The sequence below is a fragment of the Pinus tabuliformis genome, chromosome X (assembly GCF_031772625.1).
Source record: "Pinus tabuliformis cultivar Carrire ecotype Pingquan chromosome X, CPIR1, whole genome shotgun sequence".
Lineage (NCBI taxonomy): Eukaryota > Viridiplantae > Streptophyta > Pinopsida > Pinales > Pinaceae > Pinus > Pinus tabuliformis.
Genome location: NC_142308.1, coordinates 556,503,782 through 556,522,794, shown reverse-complemented (window position 1 = coordinate 556,522,794; position 19,013 = coordinate 556,503,782). Strand labels below are relative to the sequence as shown.

At 35.3% G+C, this 19,013-nt stretch overlaps 1 protein-coding gene across 1 annotated transcript; it reads right to left on the bottom strand.

The window, feature by feature from the left end:
• Positions 1 to 8,260: 8,260 nt before the first annotated feature.
• LOC149141227 (AP2/ERF and B3 domain-containing transcription factor RAV1-like) lies at positions 8,261 to 10,696 on the bottom strand. Its single transcript, XM_089451184.1, has 2 exons — positions 9,927 to 10,696; positions 8,261 to 8,357 (listed from the first exon to the last, which is right to left on the bottom strand). Exons 1-2 carry the CDS (start codon positions 10,694 to 10,696, stop codon positions 8,261 to 8,263), a joined length of 867 nt encoding a protein of 288 aa, XP_089307310.1.
• Positions 10,697 to 19,013: the final 8,317 nt, after the last annotated feature.

Below are 19,013 nucleotides of genomic sequence, written 5' to 3'. Positions count from 1 at the left end.
ATGAAAATCAACCATGTTTATTTTAGTGTTTATAATATTTATCTTAGGTTTCATATACGTTGGGTTTATAATATAGTCTGTTGAGTTTAATATTATTCCTGTGGGTTCATAATCCCTTAATTTTTTAGTATTAACCCCTTAGGTTCATGATATCAATTGCGGTCAAACATGGTCGTTTGTAGCCAACCATGGTTGAATGTCACTTTGTGACAACGATTATCTCAATATTAAAATGAACTATGCTCTATGGTCAAAAATGATCCAACATCACATTGTGGCAAGGTTTTTCTCAATATGAAAATCAACTATGGTCAACCATGTTTATTTTAGTGTTTATAATAATTATCTTAGGGTTTATATACCTTGGGTTTATAATATTAGTCACTTGGATTTAACATTATTCCCTTGGGTTCATAATGTTTTAGTATTAATCACTTGGGTTTATAATATCAATCCCTTGGGTTTATAATATCAATGATGTTGGTTTATTATTCCCTTATCACTCATGGTAATCCATGGTCAATCATAGCCGACCATGGTCAACCATGGTCGAATATCGCATTGTCACAATGATTGTCTCAATATGGAAATTAACCATGGTTAACCATTTTCAAAAATCGCATTGAAATAGATACCGTTTTGACATGAAAAACAATCATGGTCAACCATGGTCCAATGTCACATTGTGAAAAGGATTGTCTCAATCATGGTCAACCATGGTATAATGTTGCATTGTGAAAAAGATTCTCTCAATTTGAAATCAATCATGGTTAAGCGTGCTCAACCATAGTCCAACATCACTTTGTGACAGGATTGTCACAATATGAAAATCAACCATGGACAACCATGTTTATTTTAATGTTTACAATATTTGTCTTAGGGTTTATATACTTGGTTTTATAATATTAATCCCTTGGGTTTAATATTATTGAACCATGGGAAACCATGTTTTATAAAATCAATTGTGGTCAACCATGTTAATTGTCCATGTTAATTGTGACAAATATTGTCTCAATATAAAAATCAATCATTGTCTCAACCATGGTCCAACGACACGTTATCACAAAGATTTTGTCTATATAATAACCATGGTAAACCATGGCTAATGATGCTCAACCATGGAAAATCATGGTTAACAATGTTTCATAAAATCAAATATGGTCATCCATAGTTAATCATGGTCAATCACGGTTGAACGTCACATTGTGACAAAGATTGTCTTCATATCAAAAACATCCATGGTGGTCAATCATGGTCCAATGTCACATTGTGACTAAGATTATCTTCATATAAAAAACATTCATGGTTAAGTATGGTCAACCATGGTCCAATGTCAAAGATTGTCTTCATATCAAAAACCATAGTCCAATGTCACATTGTGACAAAGATTGTCTTCATATAAAAAACATTCATGTGGTCAACCATGGTCTAACATCACATTGTGACAAGGATTGTCTCAATATGAAAATCAATTGTCTCAATATGAAAATCAACCATGGTCACCATGTTTATTTTAGTGTTTATGATATTTATTTTAGGGTTTATATACCTTGGTTTTCTAATATTAGTCCCTTGAGTTCATAATTCCTTGGGGTTTTAATATTAATTCCTTAAGTTTATAATACCAATTCCTTGGATTTATAATAAGTAATATACATTATCAATAATAATAATAATAATAATAATAATAATAATATTTTTATTATAATATTTTTTTAATATTATTTCTATTATGATATATATACCTTGGGTTTCTAATATTAGTCCCTTGAGTTCATAATTCTTGGGGCTTTAATACTAATTTATTAAGTTTATAATATCAATTCCTTAAATTTATTACATTATCAATAATAATAAGAATAATAATAATATTTTTATTATAATAATTTTTTTTAATATTATTTCTATTATGATATATTTATCAATAAATATTTCACAAATCATTTTTTAATAAATTAAAAATATGATCACACTTAGACATTGGAAAACCATTAACAAACTTTTCATATAACAAAAAATATTGGTTCGGCGAATCTCAACCATTCATTTTAATTCCAATATAAACTTCTCTTATGACATAATTATTATTTGTAAACATATGTATCCATTTGAAATAATAGGTATTTTCTAAAAATATCATGAAATTTATTATAATTTAATTATTAAATAATAATAAAAATGATTACTATTAATTGATATTAGTAAATATAAATAAACTGAATTATAGTTATTAAAAAAATACACTCTGACATATATATTATTTTATTTTTTTATATTAATTTAAAAAATAAAATAAAAATTCTAATTAAAAAACAATTTTTTTGCAATTTTTTTTCATCGAAATAAAAACTTGAGAAAATAAAAAAAAATATTTATATTATTAATATATATCAAAATTGAGTAATAATTAAAAAATTATGTTCACGAGGCATCTCAATTTATCATATGAAGGATTGTATAACTATAAGATTCAAAATTTAAATCTTCATAATCAAATACAAAAAATATATATATTAAAATATTTTATATATATGAAAATTTTATAACCTTGAAATTAATATTTATTTTAATATATAAAATCAACACTAAATATTTTTTAATATAATTATGGCATGGAAATCCAAGAGTAGGATCTAACTTATAGATTTAACAATTATGGCCTCCAATTCCAGGACGAAGAGCTGCGAGTCTTTGCAATTGGTTTGGAGTACGCTATTCTTAAATATAAAACAACTCTTAAACATAACCACGACGACTTTGATACCGCAACATGGTTTTCATAAAAATCTAAAGCAATTCCCTCACCACGTCTTCATTATTCTCGTTGAAGCCATTCAGTTGTTTATTCCCTTTTAACCTGAAGTTTTCTTACAGAGTAATCCTCCTGATAGTTCAAATTGTTAGTTTTTTTAAGAAAGTGTTTATTTTATTTTTAATTATGATAAAAAAATTTTGAAGAATTTATAATGTTAGATATTGATTTTTTATTATTAATTAAAATATAACTATTTTTCTACATGCTATAAATAAGCTAATTATAACATATTTTTTAGAATTTAAATTTACACATAAATGGTTTAACAAATCAACTCAACTAAAATCTTTTAATATTTTTACCTGTGTATTCATAAAAATAAAATTTATAAAAAATAAAAAAGGGTTGAAACTCTTAAAACAAATAAAATAAGAGTGATATACACGTTCGAGAGAGAATTAGAAACTTTGTAATTACCTGTATTCTCTATTTAAATATTGTAAAAATGAGTGACATTACTATCCTCTTTAATTAATATAAAGATTAATTAAAAATAGAAAAGATGTGAAAGTAGTTTTAAGTTAGGTTGGAATGTTAATTCCAACTGAAGGTTGCAAACACCGTGAAGGTAGATGTGGACAATACTGCAGCACCCAAAACCGCCGAAGTAAAACCAAAAACCATCTTGAGGGATATCGGACCGCTTTTGCGTGAAAGTGGTTTCCGTATTTTTGAGCCCGATATAATATGGGGTAGACGCATGGCTTTCCCCATACGTAAGCAAACGTAATTTTTCGGACGCTAAAGTTCTGCAGCAAACTAGCTTCCGATATTCTTGTCAGTCGTCCGATTTACTCCATCTACCTCTGCCGTCGATTGCTCCAAGATGCATACGAACCTGCATCGAATTAGAAATCATGCGTGAAGTAAGAGTCAAGTTTCGTTGACCGCATGTCCCTTCTGCAAAAGAATTAAACTCAAGATAAATGGTGTCGTAGAAAGTAGGTAGATATTTATGTTTTTTATTTACGGCACATAAAGTTTTCAGGTGTTTTTGTTTTGGTTTTATATATATGTTTTTTGTATATAACGAGCCAAAAAAAAAGACATATGCTCGAGGGTTGTAATGTTTTTGCACATGCGTTGACCAATAAAAAAAACCAGAGGAGCAGCGAAAAGCTAAGAATAATTGCACAGGAGTGCATATAAAAAAAACGGTGGAGCGCATATATTTTCTTTGAGTTGACATTGTATTGTGTGAGAGTGAAAAGTATGCACAACAGTGCATAAAAACCAGTTGCTCATTGTAATGAAGAGCGCGTAGTTTGAAAGAAAAAAAATGCACAGTAGTGTATGAAGAAAAGAAAAGAGGGGAGCGCATATTGTTAAGAAATGTTTTTGTTAACTGGTGGTAAAAAAAAGTAAAATACCGCAAGCAGGGGAGGCATATAATTTTTCTTTGGTAAGCATATGTAAATTTATTTTACAGCAGTAATGTAAAAAGGGTTTTACAGCAGTAAACCCAGTTCAGTAAATTCTCAGTGTGAAAACAGAGTTTTGGTTGAATGTTGTTTCTGGTAAATCCCTCTCAGTAAAAGAGGATGAATATGTATATGTTTTTATGGTGGTGTAATACTCTGCTCTCAGTAATTTTTTCTTATTAAAAGCTTCCCTGTGCAAAAGATCCTGAGGCAGAGAAACAGAGCATTGCGTCTGTGAGTTTATTTTGTTTGGTTTTTGGTATTTTCCCATGAAAAATACCCAACAGTGGTATCAGAGCTAGTCCAGGCTCTTTGATGGTGACAGAGCTGGTTCAGGCTCTTTAAAAGTGTCAAAGAAGCTGAAGGAAAGACTCTTGTTGCAGCGGCAGTAAAACTTCTCCAGCAGTGTGAAGTCATCAGGCAAAAGAACACCCAGGTGTTTCTCAAAGTTTTTATTCTGTGTTGCTGTTGAAGAGACAGTCAGTTTTTTTTTTTTTTAAAAACACAGTCAAGGATTTAGAAGCATAGTTAAGAATGGAAAGGTCAAAGAAGAAAGTGTCCAAACCTTCTAAGGTTGTATCTCCCGCTTCTATTAAAATAGAAAACAATCTATTTGAGACTCCAAGGTTCGATGGGAACTTTGATATATGAGAAATAAAAATGAGGGCTTTCTTACAGTCTGAAGGGATTGAAATCTGGAAATCAGTGATTGATGATAGCAAGAAGGATAAAGAATCCATGGAGTATGATGCACAAGTAGCAAAGACTATCTTCGATGGACTGCCTGATTCTATAAAGAAGAGTCTAGAAAGATATTCATCAGCAAAGGATATTTGGGACAGAATGCATGACCTTCATGCAAAGGAGCACTGACCATGACCATCAGTGAAGAAGAAAATTCTGAACCCATCATAGAAGCTGAATGTGAGAAGGTTGACCTCATCAAGCTTCAAGTAAAAGAAAGAGATGAAGAGCTCGCCAAGCTTAAGAAGGAACTTGATGAAAGCAAGAGGAAACATCATGAAGAAGTCATATCCATGACAAATCCGCTGAATGAAGCAAAGAAGCAGGAAGACGCCTTGTCAAGTCAACTTGAACAAAGGCACAAGAGAGTGAACAAGCTTGTAGAAGAGATTGGACAGTACAAGGTAGAGGTCTCCTCCCTTAAGTCTGAACTACAAGAAGCCAGGAAGCAGGCACAAGAAGCTGAAAAGAAAACGGAGAGCAGTCAAGCAGAACTCTCCAAAATGAAGTCAGAAATCATCTCTCTCAAAATAGTAGCAGCTGAAGCTACTCGTAGCAAGGAAGAAACTGAGGAACAACTTACAAAGAAGAATAATGAGTGTGAAAGATTGGAAGAAGAAATTTTCCTCCTCAAGAAAAAGGTTGAATGAATGAACAAAATTATGAAGATCTCTCAAACCTTGGATGACATGCTCAGCTATCACAGATCTCCATCTGATAAATCAGGACTTGGGTATGTAGTTGAACCCTCAAACAAGAATGAAGATGCTCTAAGCAAAGGAGATGTGAAGAAGGCAGAAAGAAATTGTGATGCTCCTAGTTCCAGCAAAGGCAAGGAGAAAAATGAAGGCTGCAATAGAAGAAATCCTACTCCAAGCAGAAAACCAGCTCCAAGAAGAAATGTAGCTGATGTCAAAGAGGCAAGATGCAATGGTTATCATCAAAGGATCTCAAGGCAGCAAGGCTTCAGAAGCACATCAAGGAAACCTCCATCTCCCAGGTACCAAAGTTCATTTTTTGGTTATTGTTATGCTTGTTCAAACTTTGGTCATATGGCAAAAGACTGTAGAGCATTTCATAAAGATAAATGTTGTGGTCTCCGAAAATCTCCAAGAAACAATTTTAGAAGAAATCATGAAATGTTATTCATGAACAATGTTGAATGTTTCAAGTGTCATAACATTGGGCATATGGCACGAGATTATAACTTGACATGCGCTCTTACACAAGCTAGACCCATGCAAAAGAAGAAAGTTACACAAGTATGGAGAAGGAAGGAACGGCAATCTGAAAACCCCTTGAACTCCCCAGTGGATCTAAATTTGTTTTGAGAAGAGTCTGCCAAAAGAAGACAAGCACACATTAAAGGGGAGCTTGTAATTTTTTGTTGCTGAACTGTCTTAACATTCACTCTTTGATGAAGACCTTTTATAAGGGAAAAATATGAAGTTAAATATGCCATAAAAGCAGAGAAGAAAAAGGGGCAGCGCTCAAATGTGAAGTGCAGCAGCGCAATAAGAAAAGTATGCAAAGCATGGAGACCCTCACAGCAGTGGGAAGACAGAACATAAAACAACAGTTTGGAAATTTTTTTGTGGAGCACATGGATTAGAATGAACAACAGTTTGAAATTTTTTTTTGTGGTGCACATGCATTGAAATGCATAGTAATGGAAGGTAATTTCCTTCTATGTAATGTGAGAGAACATACTCACAGCAGAGTGAGTACAATACACAGCAGTAAAAAATGTAATGTTTTTCTTCGTATGCAATGCAGCATGCAAAGAAATGCATAAAGAAAAACAGGGACAGCAGATTTTTAATGCACATGGGTGAATGATAATGTGTGGTAGCAGAAAAATGAAAGGAACTGCACAGAAGTGCATTGTGTAAATAAAAAAAATGAATGAAGACTAAGATTGGGTGAAGTAAGGGTGTAAAAAGAAAAGGCAGCAGCCCGTGTTAATTTTTTTTGTTGTGTGGAGAATGCAGCGCAAAACAACGTGGGGATAATTTCTCTCTATGTGCAAGTAATGGAGAGTAAAGAGTTAGTGTATGGGTACACAAAAGTATGATGAAACAAAAGGCAGCCACAGTGCAAATTGCAGAGGCAACGCATCAGCAAATAAAAACCGAGGGATGACAGAGTCTATGGTTATGGGTATGGAAAACAATGCAAATAAGAAAATGCAGCAGCATGAAGTTTTTAATTGAAGAAATGAAAGGTAATGGACAACAACAGATGTAAAAGAAATTTTTTCTTTACAGCAGTAAATGTAAGTATAGTGAATGTGTTGTTCATTGAATTGAAATGCAACATATGCAACAACAATGAATGTAAGAAATGTTTACACACAGCAGTGTAAATTTGTAAGGTGGGACAGAGTAATTGTTCCAGAAAAGATAGAGTATTTTGTCTTTGAAGAATGCACAACAATGCAGAGTTTGCAAAGAAATGTAAGTGAAGTGCAGCAACACAACAGCAAGTGTAGACACAGCAGTGTGGGGTAGACGCAGCAAATAAGATGGCACAACAGTGCAGCAGAGAATATGCAGCAGCATAAAAGAAAAATGTAATGAGTATGCACAACAGTGCAATGAATGTTTTGTTTCGAAACTGCATCTAAAGCAGTTTTTGGCAGTAATCCCTCCGTGAGAGGAAGTGAAGTTCTTAGTGAATCCCTCTGTTAAAGAGGAAGGTGCTTTTCAGCACAGTGTCATGGTAAATCCCTCTGTCAAGAGGAAGATGCTTTTTAGCATACACATGGTAAATCCCTCTATCAAGAGGATGATGTTTTTCAGCATAGTCACAGGTGAATCCCTCTGTCAAGAGGAAGGTGCTCTTCAGCACATTGTTATGGTGAATCCCTCTGTCATGAGGAATGTGCTCTTAAGCACAGTTTCAGGTTAATCCCTCTATTAAGAGGAAGACTATTTTGTTGTTTGTGGAACTGCATCAGAAGCAGTTGGTGAATCCCTCTATGCGAGGAAGATTGGTGAATCCCTCTATGTGAGGAAGTGTTTGGGTATGATTGAATGCCCAGCAGTTGAAATTAAAGGGGAGTGTTGGAATGTTAATTCCAACTGCAGGTTGCAAACACCGTGCAGGCGGACGTGGACAATACGGCAGCACCCAAAACCGCCGGAGCAAAACCAAAAACCATCTTGAGGGATATCGGACCGCTTTTGCGTGAAAGTGGTTTCCGTATTTTTGAGCCCGATATAATATGGTGCAGACGCGTGGCTTTCCCCATACGTAAGCAAACGTAATTTTTCGGACGCTAAAGTTCTGCAGCAAATTGGCTTCTGATATTCTTGTCAGCCATCCGATTTACTCCATCTACCTCCGCCGTTGATTGCTCCAAGATGCATACGAACCTGCATCGAATTAAAAATCATGCGTGAAGTAAGAGTCAAGTTTCGTTGACTGCATGTCCCTTCTGCAAAAGAATTAAACTCAAGATAAATGGTGTCGTAGAAAGTAGGTAGATATTTATGTTTTTTATTTACGGCACATAAAGTTTTCAGGTGTTTTTGTTTTGGTTTTATATATATGTTTTTTTTGTATATAACGAGCCAAAAAAAAGACATATGCTCGAGGGTTGTAATGTTTTTGCACATGCGTTGACCAATAAAAAAAAACCAGAGGAGCAGGGAAAAGCTAAGAATGATTGCATAGCAGTGCATATAAAAAAAACGGTGAAGCGCATATATTTTCTTTGAGTTGACATTGTATTGTGTGAGAGTGAAAAGTATGCACAGGAGTGCATAAAAACCAGTTGCTCATTGTAATGAAGAGCGCGTAGTGTGAAAGAAAAAAAATGCACAGTAGTGTATGAAGAAAAGAAAAGAGGGGAGCGCATATTGTTAAGAAATGTTTTTGTTAACTGGTGGTAAAAAAAAGTAAAATACCGCAAGCAGGGGAGGCATATAATTTTTCTTTGGTAAGCATATGTAAATTTATTTTACAGCAGTAATGTAAAAAGGGTTTTACAGCAGTAAACCCAGTTCAGTAAATTCTCAGGGTGAAAACAGAGTTTTGGTTGAATGTTGTTTCTGGTAAATCCCTTTCAGTAAAAGAGGATGAATATGTATCAGTGATTTTTGTTTTAATGAATAGAAATGTTTTTATGGTGGTGTAATACTCTACTCTCAGTAATTTTTTCTTATTAAAACATCCCTGTGCAAAAGATCCTGAGGCAGAGAAATAGAACATTGCCTCTGTGAGTTTATTTTGTTTGATTTTTGGTATTTTCCCATGAAAATACCCAACAAGCTAAACATTTGTACCAAGTTTAAAAAATATTATAATATATAGAGTGGCAACTTCATGCACTGAAATTAATTAATTGATTTTTTTATTTATAAAATAATGTATATGGAATTGATAATATCAGCATCTAAGTAAACAAATATATTAAAAGACAGCCTAATTTTATATAACTGTTGTGGTCACTAAAACAGCTGAACCAATAAAATAATAATTATATAAATTAGTTAAAGTTAAAACATAGACATGTTTATGTAAAAAAAAGTCTTGATCATCTTTATCTCCATTAGACATTTATAAAATCATTCTAATTTATCAGATTCTACGAAAATTTACAATCAAACTAAATTTAACTAAAAGAAAAATATTTATTTATCTAAACTAATTGAACCAAAGCAAAAAACCAATTAATCTAAAATTATATATCAATATAATTACGTTAAACCATCCCAACCATAAATACATTTTTCCAGAAAGAACTACGTAAACATATATGAAAGAAGGCGGTTTTTTTTATTGAAAAAACAGAATACATTTTCCATAACGACAACCAAAAGGAAACAGGTTGCAGGTATCTTAAACCAAAGTGTCAATCGCAACCAACCCTCAAACTCATAGAACAAGCCCATTTTGCCCGCTTTCTCCTTCCCTTCATGCATTTGGATCAACTTCTTCACCAAATAGCATAGTAGTAGTTGTTGCTTTCAACTTGAGGCTGGACTGATTGGACATGACTGGTTTCACCTTGAGGCTGCACTGATTGGACATCACTGGTTTTGCCTTGAGGCTGGACTGATCGGCCATGACATTCCTCCTCACCACGAATAACGGTGAGTAAATTCCATGAGTGCAATCTCTCAAAGAGAAGAAGATCACCGACCTTCAAATTTTTGTGGTGCAAATAACGTTTCCATCCGTTGCTCAGCACATATCTCGGGTGGTGGTTCGTAATGCAAGTGTAACTGAAGTACCACGACTCTCCCTTCTCGTCCAGGAATACCAACTTCTTTTCTCTATTCTGCTGCTCATCCAGAGGAAAATAACGAGTTGCGTAATCTGCCGGAATGATCAATTGCTGGCTTAAATCTGTGTGGGTCACCTCCTTACCGAACAGAATTTCTGTGTGCCTCTTTATATCAACTCCATGGCCACCACCATTAAACCTCCATAACTTCTCGTCGTAGGAATGATCTTTAATCATTTCCACTATCTTCTGTTTGGTGTACATGCCCTGGAATTTGATTTCCTCCTCCATTTTCTCTTTGCTCAGAATGCTCATGCGGCCTCGCTTATGGGGTTTTCTGTATTTGACGATGGCCCTCTCGTATGCTCTTGCAGCCTCCTCTTCACTATCAAATGTGCCCAACTCAATTTCTTCTTTGCCTACGCGAATCTGAGCTCCCCATTTACCGCTACTCTGAGGAACAACTCCTCTCCAACGCGACATCGCGGGATGATGATAGATGAGCAAACTTAACCACGGGACTTGCCCTTTGCAGAAGGCGTCGCAAGAAAACCAAGAAACAAGAAACGAGGCGAGACGTTGTTCGAGTTGAGATTATATATATATAGATATATATATTTTATATAGTAATTATATTACTATTATTAAAATATTTATCTCTAGATTTATTGAAGTTTACGAAAATGTGCATATCTTTTTTTTTGGAACAAAATAAAATACATTCACTCAATTATTACTCTAATATTTATCATTTATTTTTATATCTCAAAATTTCTTTTCTAAAAATATGTGTTTGACACTCCTCCTTTAATTTTAATTGTTAACATGTTTTTTCAATATGTATAATTACTTTATTTTTAAATAAAATTATTTATATGGCATTTTAAAAGATATTAATAATAATAAAACTATTTACTAAAATATTTATATTCTTTGCATATATTTTTTTGTGAAAGAGTTTTGAGACTCGGTAAAAGAGTTAAACATGTACTCTATATATACTTCGGTGAGAGAGTTCTCAGGCTCGGTGAAAGAGTTAAACACATACTTTATATATACACTTCCTTGCATTTTGCGCATATATTCTTTAGTGAAAGAGTTCTGAGGCTCAATGAAAGAGTTAAACAGGGACTTTATATATACACTTTCTCGCATTCTTCGCATATATACTTCAGTGAAAGAGTTCTAAGGCTCCGTGAAAGAGCTACACATACTCTATATATAGTTCTGAGGCTCGGTGAAAGAGTTAAACAGGTACTTTATATATACACTTTCTTGCATTCTTCGCATATATTCTTCAGTGAAAGAGTTTTGAGGCTCATTGAAAGAGCTACACCTACTTTATATATACACCTCTTGTAATGTCTCCACGCAAGAATTTTCTTTTTTATATATCTATATATTGATACATTTATATAATTCCCATACCCATGGGCAACTAAGGGAATTGTTTTACTTATGCCACCACTTGCATTCCACATTTCATTGTTTTAAAAGTTGGCGTATTATTTTTATATTGGCTTTACAAAAGTCTTATGCATGAGATCCACACGACATTTGGTAATGAGTTATATTTTGATTTTCCTTCTGCCTTCACGTGACATGCCTTATCCGTTTTCAAGTGAATTAACTCTTGCCCGGCTTTGTACTATACGAGGCCGCTAGGAATGTCTCTTCCTCTGCCTTGCATGGTAATCCCTGCTGTATCGACGGTGGGGAAACACATCATTCAATCCAACGGTGGCCGGATAATCTTCTTTCACGGACTGCCAACCTATTCTATCGACAATCTCGGGAGTTGGCTCATTTTGTTAGTCGATTTTCCCTCTCTGGGGATTTGTTCGGGCTCCGCTTGTGCACTCGGACGCAAGAGCCGACCTACAGTTGTTGTCCGAATACTAGTGGTTCGGTCATCAACCCTTCAGGTAATGACGAACAAAATTATGGTTGCCCTGCATCAGTTGATTATGGGCTCCTTGGTTTTTTTTTATTGTTCATAGAATGGCTCTCGTTGACACTAGGTTACACATCTACAGGTAAGTTTGGCTATGGAAGCGGCCTGCAACTTTGGGACAATGCTATTCATATACTGGTCGGGGCTCCTTTAGCAGGTAAGTTCCTTGACAAGGAACTGAAGTTATATTACCTTGAATTGTTACTACTGTAGAAGGCATAACTTTCTCTGATATTTAACTTGTGTTATATGTTTTGCGATTGCACAAGCTGGGCGCCTACCTTTGCTCGGTGGCCCATCCATGACTAAGGGAAGACCCCATCTCTGCCCAGAACGAAATTCAAGGTATGGAAATCCCTCCGTCTGTGGCCTTGCCTGCTGCTCCAGAGTTTCTCATATGTTTTTGAGGGGAATAATTCCTCCAAGTCTTTAATAATTCAATGAGCAAGGGGGTTTGGAGGGTATTTCGCCCCGCCCAAGTCCCAGTTTGTCCTGTAATGTCATATGTAAATTATTTACTAGATTTTGGGCCCACTTTAATTCCTCTGTTCGGACTGTATGTTTGTATATATAGTTTTTGCGCACACATGGGTTAATTTAGCTCTCAGCACACTGGACTGTAATTTATGTGAAAGATGTATTTCTTTTCTTTGTTAGCAGAGTAATCTCGTAGTGTAGGCCTGACAAGGGCTTTCTGCACTGTGGTTCCACTGTGCAGGTGTTTCTCACTCTTTTAATTTATGAAAGTCTGGGTTTTTCGTACCTCTTTTCTTCAAGTTCTGTTCTCTACTAAAGATCTAAATGTTTGCACAGCCTTATGGTGTTGAATATTCACTATGAGATTGGTTTGCATGTATTTTTTTTATTATCCTCCTTTCGAGTTGTCCGAGTCCTGTTCTTTCCACACATCCTATAGCTTTTCCTATTCGTCTCCTGATAGCCACCAGGTTCTGAGCCTTGTATGATGTGGCGATTTAGGTGCAGAAAGTTTATAACCCTACCCAAACTAATTGCTTCTTTTGCACAATACCAGCTTTCCTATGGTCTCGCCACTATTAGGCTTGCGTACAGTGTGGTCTCCTGCCGAGCCATGCCATTCCTAACTCTTCTTAGCATAAGTGGTTACCATCATTATTATGTTAGTTATAATAGTCACTGTTTTCTTGTTTGAGATGGTGTCTCCTCCTTAAGGTAGGAGCAACTTCGTGGCTTGGGCAACGAGGGTTTTTCTACTATTATATGTGTATGATTGTTGCAGAAAAGTAGACTCAGACCAAAGACTTGTAGCCACTTGAGGTAAAACTGGTCTTTAGCCACTGCTTCATTCTCTCCTATTTTGGATTTCACTATGCTTTGCATCGTAATTATCTTATGTGGTTACTTGGGGTTCCCTTGGGCGACTGTTATAATTTTCGTTGTCTATCCATGGGATTTATTTCTTTTTTGTCCTATTCTCAAGCTCTCAAAACCTGTCTATATTATGAGATAAATTTCTTCGCAGTAAATTCTTTTTGATTGCCCTTACCACATACAGTCAACACCCAAATTTACCAGCTTGTTTCAATCTTAAGTCCGAGGGAAGTTTTATCTAGACAGATGAAGCAGTTTCTGGGTTTGACCTCTTTCTATTGCCTATCCTTCCATACCCAATTAACAACAACAATTCTTTTAAATTAAAGTACTTCTCAAACATCGTGTTTTGTACCCAGATACACTACTTTAGAAAAGTTGCACTTACAGAAAATAAACATTCTTTTCTTTAGGATTAAGTCAGAGCCACATACCTTTGTTGTCCTCTGTAAATGCACTTCTTCTTTCTGTTTCCTAGATATGACCACCCTGTACTCTGCAGCTAGTCCTCCACCCGACCATGAGACTGTCTTTCGAGACCAGTCTCCCCCCTAGCTTGCTCAAAGACAACTGTCTTTGCTAGTTGCAGCACTTCTACGCTCCTACCATCTGATCCTCACCAGACATGGTAAGCCAACCCTTTTTCCTCCCACTGCCTATCCTCTACAGCACAGCGTTTTTGTTTTTCCCCCTTCTTCCCTTTTTCCATGGAATCCATTCCACGGTTAGGGAGGGGAAAGGTGGTTAGGGTTTGCAAACTTTTTTTTTTTAATACATTAACTCCTCATAACTTAAATAACATCCCTGTTACTGGGAAATTATTCCACAATTCCATTTCTGAAATAAAAATAAATATTAATTAATTCATGCAACAGATAATAATCATCATCCCTTCATTGGTGTCTTTTTTTTTAACTAAGGTAAATAAAAATATTTACAATAGTCACGGGATATGACACCTCCTCGCATTCTTCGCATATATTCTTTGGTGAAAGAGTTGTGGGGCTCGGTGAAAGAGTTAAACACGTACTGTATTTATACACTTCGTCACATTCTTCGCATATATTCTTTGGTGAAAGAGTTCTGAGGATCGGTGAAAGAGTTCTGAGGCTCGGTGAAAGAGTTAAACATGTACTTTATATATCCACTTCCTCGCATTCTTCGCATATTTCTTCAGTGAAGGAGTTTTGAGGCTCGATGAAAGAGTTAAACACGTACTTTATATGTACACCTCCTCACATTCTTCGGATATATTCTTCAATGAAAGAGTTCTGAGGCTTGGTGAAAGAGTTAAACACGTACTTTATATATACACTTCCTTGCATTCTTCGCATATATTCTTCGGTGAAAGAGTTCTGAGGCTCAGTGAAAGAGTTAAACACGTACTTTATATATCCAATTCCTCGCATTCTTCGCATATTTCTCCTGTGAAGGAGTTCTGTAGCTCGGTGAAAGAGCTAAACATGTACTTTATATATACACTTCCTTGCATTCTTCGCATATATTCTTCGGTGAAAGAGTTAAACACGTACTTTATATATAAACTTCCTTGCATTCTTCGCATATATTCTTCGGTGAAAGATTTTTGAGGCTTAGTGAAAGAGTTAAACACGTACTTTATATATACACTTCCTCTGTGATATAAGACCATAAGGCTCGCATCTGCGATGATCAGTTTTGAGGCTCGCATATAAAACAGAGGCTCACATATATTCTTCGGCATTTAAACCCGGGTTCAAGTATGAATATTTCACCACAGTTACCAAAGATTACCAAGGGTAGACCTAGCATAGTTACTCTATAAGGCCTTTATGAGTATATAGAGTCTTTAGAGAAGCGTAGAGAAGAAAGAGAAGCCAAGCTACAAAAAGTGTTAGAAGCCATGCTAGAAAATAAATTTACATCTCTTGAAGACACGATCCAAAAACAAATAGAAAATAAAATAGAACTATTGGAGAATAAAATGGAGGCAATGGAGACTAGGTTGTAGGTTATAGAAAAACAAAACCAAGATACTAACCAACCATCCCAGCAAGGAGATGTTGATACTTTAGAGAGTTTTAAAATGAAAGACATGATTAAAGAACTAGAAGAAAAAGTTAATAGTCGCCTCACCCTAAATAATGTGGTAGATAAGTTAGTGTTAGGGTTCAAGAGAAATAAATATAATAATCAAGAAATAGACATTCAAACCATGTACACCATGATTATCTAGAAAACCCCAATTGGGGAAAAACCAACCAACAATAGATCTATTATTGCCAAGCCGACCAACAACCTGAGCTTTCACCACTCAACCATGGCTACCTACAACGGAGAATACACAAGCCTTTCAAGGGCTTCAACTACATGTAATACCATGGGCTCAATACCATGAGTCACCAATACTAGGTGCCCAAAACCACAACTATTAACTATAACTGTTGACATAACCTCAACTCCACCATAGGGTCCAGTTTATCTAACAATCCCCCCCTTTAAACTTGACTTTGGGTTTTCCTTGGCCAAATCTAGCCAAATATGCCAAGTGAGCTAGCCACCGCTCACCTCCAGGCCCTACCCAGTCAATGTTAGGGTATTTGATAATCTCACAAGCTGTCCTAGTTCAACATGCTTCATCATACCACCACATGCATCCCCATATCACCCAAGCAGACATTCAGACTTTACCAATAATTTATTGGGGTAAGCATGCTTTACCAGGTCTTACAGTCGTATACACATTTACATGAAAATTTCCATTTTATTTTTATTTTTTTGCTATCTTGACCCACACACAACTTGAACTACTGCAAGGTTAACCATGCATTTGACCCTGTAAGACTCCTATCCCACTATTTAACCCTTCTCTTGTAACTAAATTTTTATTTAAAATTTCTATTACTATTTCAGAATAGAAATTTTTCTTTAACCATAAAAGCCCTTCAACAAATTTCTCTAAAAAAGAAAAAAATAATTACCCGACTTTCTTGATTTTTTTAAATTTCCAAAAAATATTCCCAAGGCTTGCATTTTCTTCTTGCTCCTCATCGAACGAGGCCTTGGAAAAGTCTTCAGACTTCATTTTCTTCTTGGTCCTCATCGAACCATCACTCAATGGACATCGCTCGTTTGTGCAACGAGCTATTTCTTCAACCAGTGCCACCACTTCGTGGATGGGAACATTTCGAACAACTGTCCAAGGCCCATGCCAACTAGAGCTTGATACCACTTGTTAGGGTTCAAGAGAAACAAATATAGCAATCAAGAAATAGACATTCAAACCATGTGCAACATGATTATCTGGAAAACCCTAATTGGGGAAAAACCAACCAACAATAGATATATTCTTGCCAAGCCAGCCAACAACCTGAGCTTTCACCGCTCAAACATGGCTACCTACAATGGAGAATACACAAGCATTTCAAGGGCTTCAACTACATGTAATACCATGAGTCACCAATACCAGGTGCCCCAAACCACAACTGTTAACCATAACTGTTGACATAACCTCAACTCCACCATAGGGTCAAGTTTATCTAACAGTTAGATATCAAAGCAATTAAAGATGAAATGAAAAAATTAATAGAATTAGACCACGAACGTAACAAAAGGGCCTTGAATATTATAATTTTTAGTTTAAAAGAGGAAGTAGATAAGGATACTTTAGCCTTAGCCCAGACAGAATTACATAATAGATTACAAATTGAAACAATGTGTCTCACAGAATCAACAAGGTTGGGGAAATTAACCGAGAATAAAGGAAGACTAGTCCGCATAAAGGTGAGCTCCACTGACCATAGATACGACATACTTAGTAGAACCTCAAGTCTAAAAGGAATGGGAATATTCATAAATGAAGATCTCATTCCAGAAGATCAAACAGAATTAAGAAAGGAGGTTCAAAAGGTAAAAGAAGCTAGAAAGGAAGGAAAATGGGCAATAATTGGAAATAGAAAAGCCTTTATTTGAGATAGAAACCAAAAATATATTAATCAATAGCAATTAAACATGCTCTGGATCCTTTCTTAGAACTGTCGTGGCTTCCCATGGAACAAAGGCCCCAAACTAATTTGGATTTCAAATGATGTTGATATTATCTTGCTTGTTGAAACTTTAGAGAATGAATAATCTAAGGTCCCTAACATAGATGGCTTTATGGTATGGTCTACCTGGAACAAGCGATCCTCCCATAGAGGCATTGGGGGAATAGCTTGTTACATTAAGAAGAACATCTCCCCCCATGCTAGGATTTATAAAAACGACCCTCACAACTAATATAGTTGGATAGAGATCAGTGACATCAATAATAAAAAGTCCTACATAGCAATATGTTATTTTTCCTCCATCAATTCTAACTTCTATAGGAAGAAGAATCTAGATAAAACTAACCCTTACAATGGTTTAGAGAATGAAATTTCTAGCCTAAGGAATGACGGTAATATCCTTTTAATAGGTGACTTTAATGCTCGAACTTCAGACAACCAAGCTATTATTCTAAGCAATCATTCCAACCCTAATCCTCTTTGGTTAGACAAAGACCCTACTCTGCCTAGTAGGTACAAAAGGAGCTTTGAATACCTCGAAGAAAATTTGTTTGGGTCAGAGCTATTCAAGTTCTATAGTGCTTAGGATCTCATAATTTGCAACGGTCTAAAGAAGTGGCCCAATTCCAACAAGATGACCTGCATCCATGGACTTGGTAGTAGCGTGGTAGACTACGTTATTTCCCATCTCCCATTATACAACGAAATAATGAATTTTGACATCTTGAATGACCACGAACCTGACTCTGATCATAGGCCTTTACTTATAACTCTCAATTTTGTAATGCATAGAGATCCCACAGAAAAAAAATACTTATAGCCAAAAGAACTTAATATTTGATAGGAATAAAAATGATCTCTTTCTAAATGAATTAAAAACTAATTTTCTTCCTTTATCTAATATAGGCAACATAGAAGACCTCTATCATAATTTTACTACAACCCTCTCATATTCTATTAACAAGTTCTCAATTGAAGTTTCAAATAATAAAAGAAATAGAAAAACCAATCCATGGTATGACAAAGATTATAAAAGTGTGAGGAGAGCAATTAAGGAAGCAGTAGATGAATCTCTTAAAATGGACAAGATAAAATTATACAAAGCCCTAACTAAAAGGAAAAAGAGGCAGTACATTCGACAAAGACAAGAGAATCTCTTACACCTCTCTGGGGTAGCTCCTAAGAAATTTTGGAGGAAGATTTTGACTAGGAAGACTAAATATAATGATAAAATTTCTCTTCACGATTGGAATTCCTATCTTAAAAGGCTTTATGAATCTCCAAATGTCATGGATAATTTGGAAACCTTGCTCACAACGAAAGAAGTTTTCTCTTTAGAAGACATTAAGTTTAAGGTTAATCACCTCACTAATGGGAAAGCTAAGGACATTGAAGGTTACCAGGCAGAAACCTTAAAAATTGGAGGTCTTGTCCTCATCCCCCACATCCACAAGATTTTCAATCAAGCAGT

Coding starts and splice junctions, on each gene's coding strand:
- LOC149141227 (XM_089451184.1), bottom strand. CDS start 10,696: ATGTCGCGTTGGAGAGGAGTTGTTCCTCAGAGTAGCGGTAAATGGGGA. Junction 8,358..9,926: donor AACTACTACTATGCTATTTG/GTGAAGAAGTTG, acceptor AATTCGATGCAG/GTTCGTATGCATCTTGGAGC.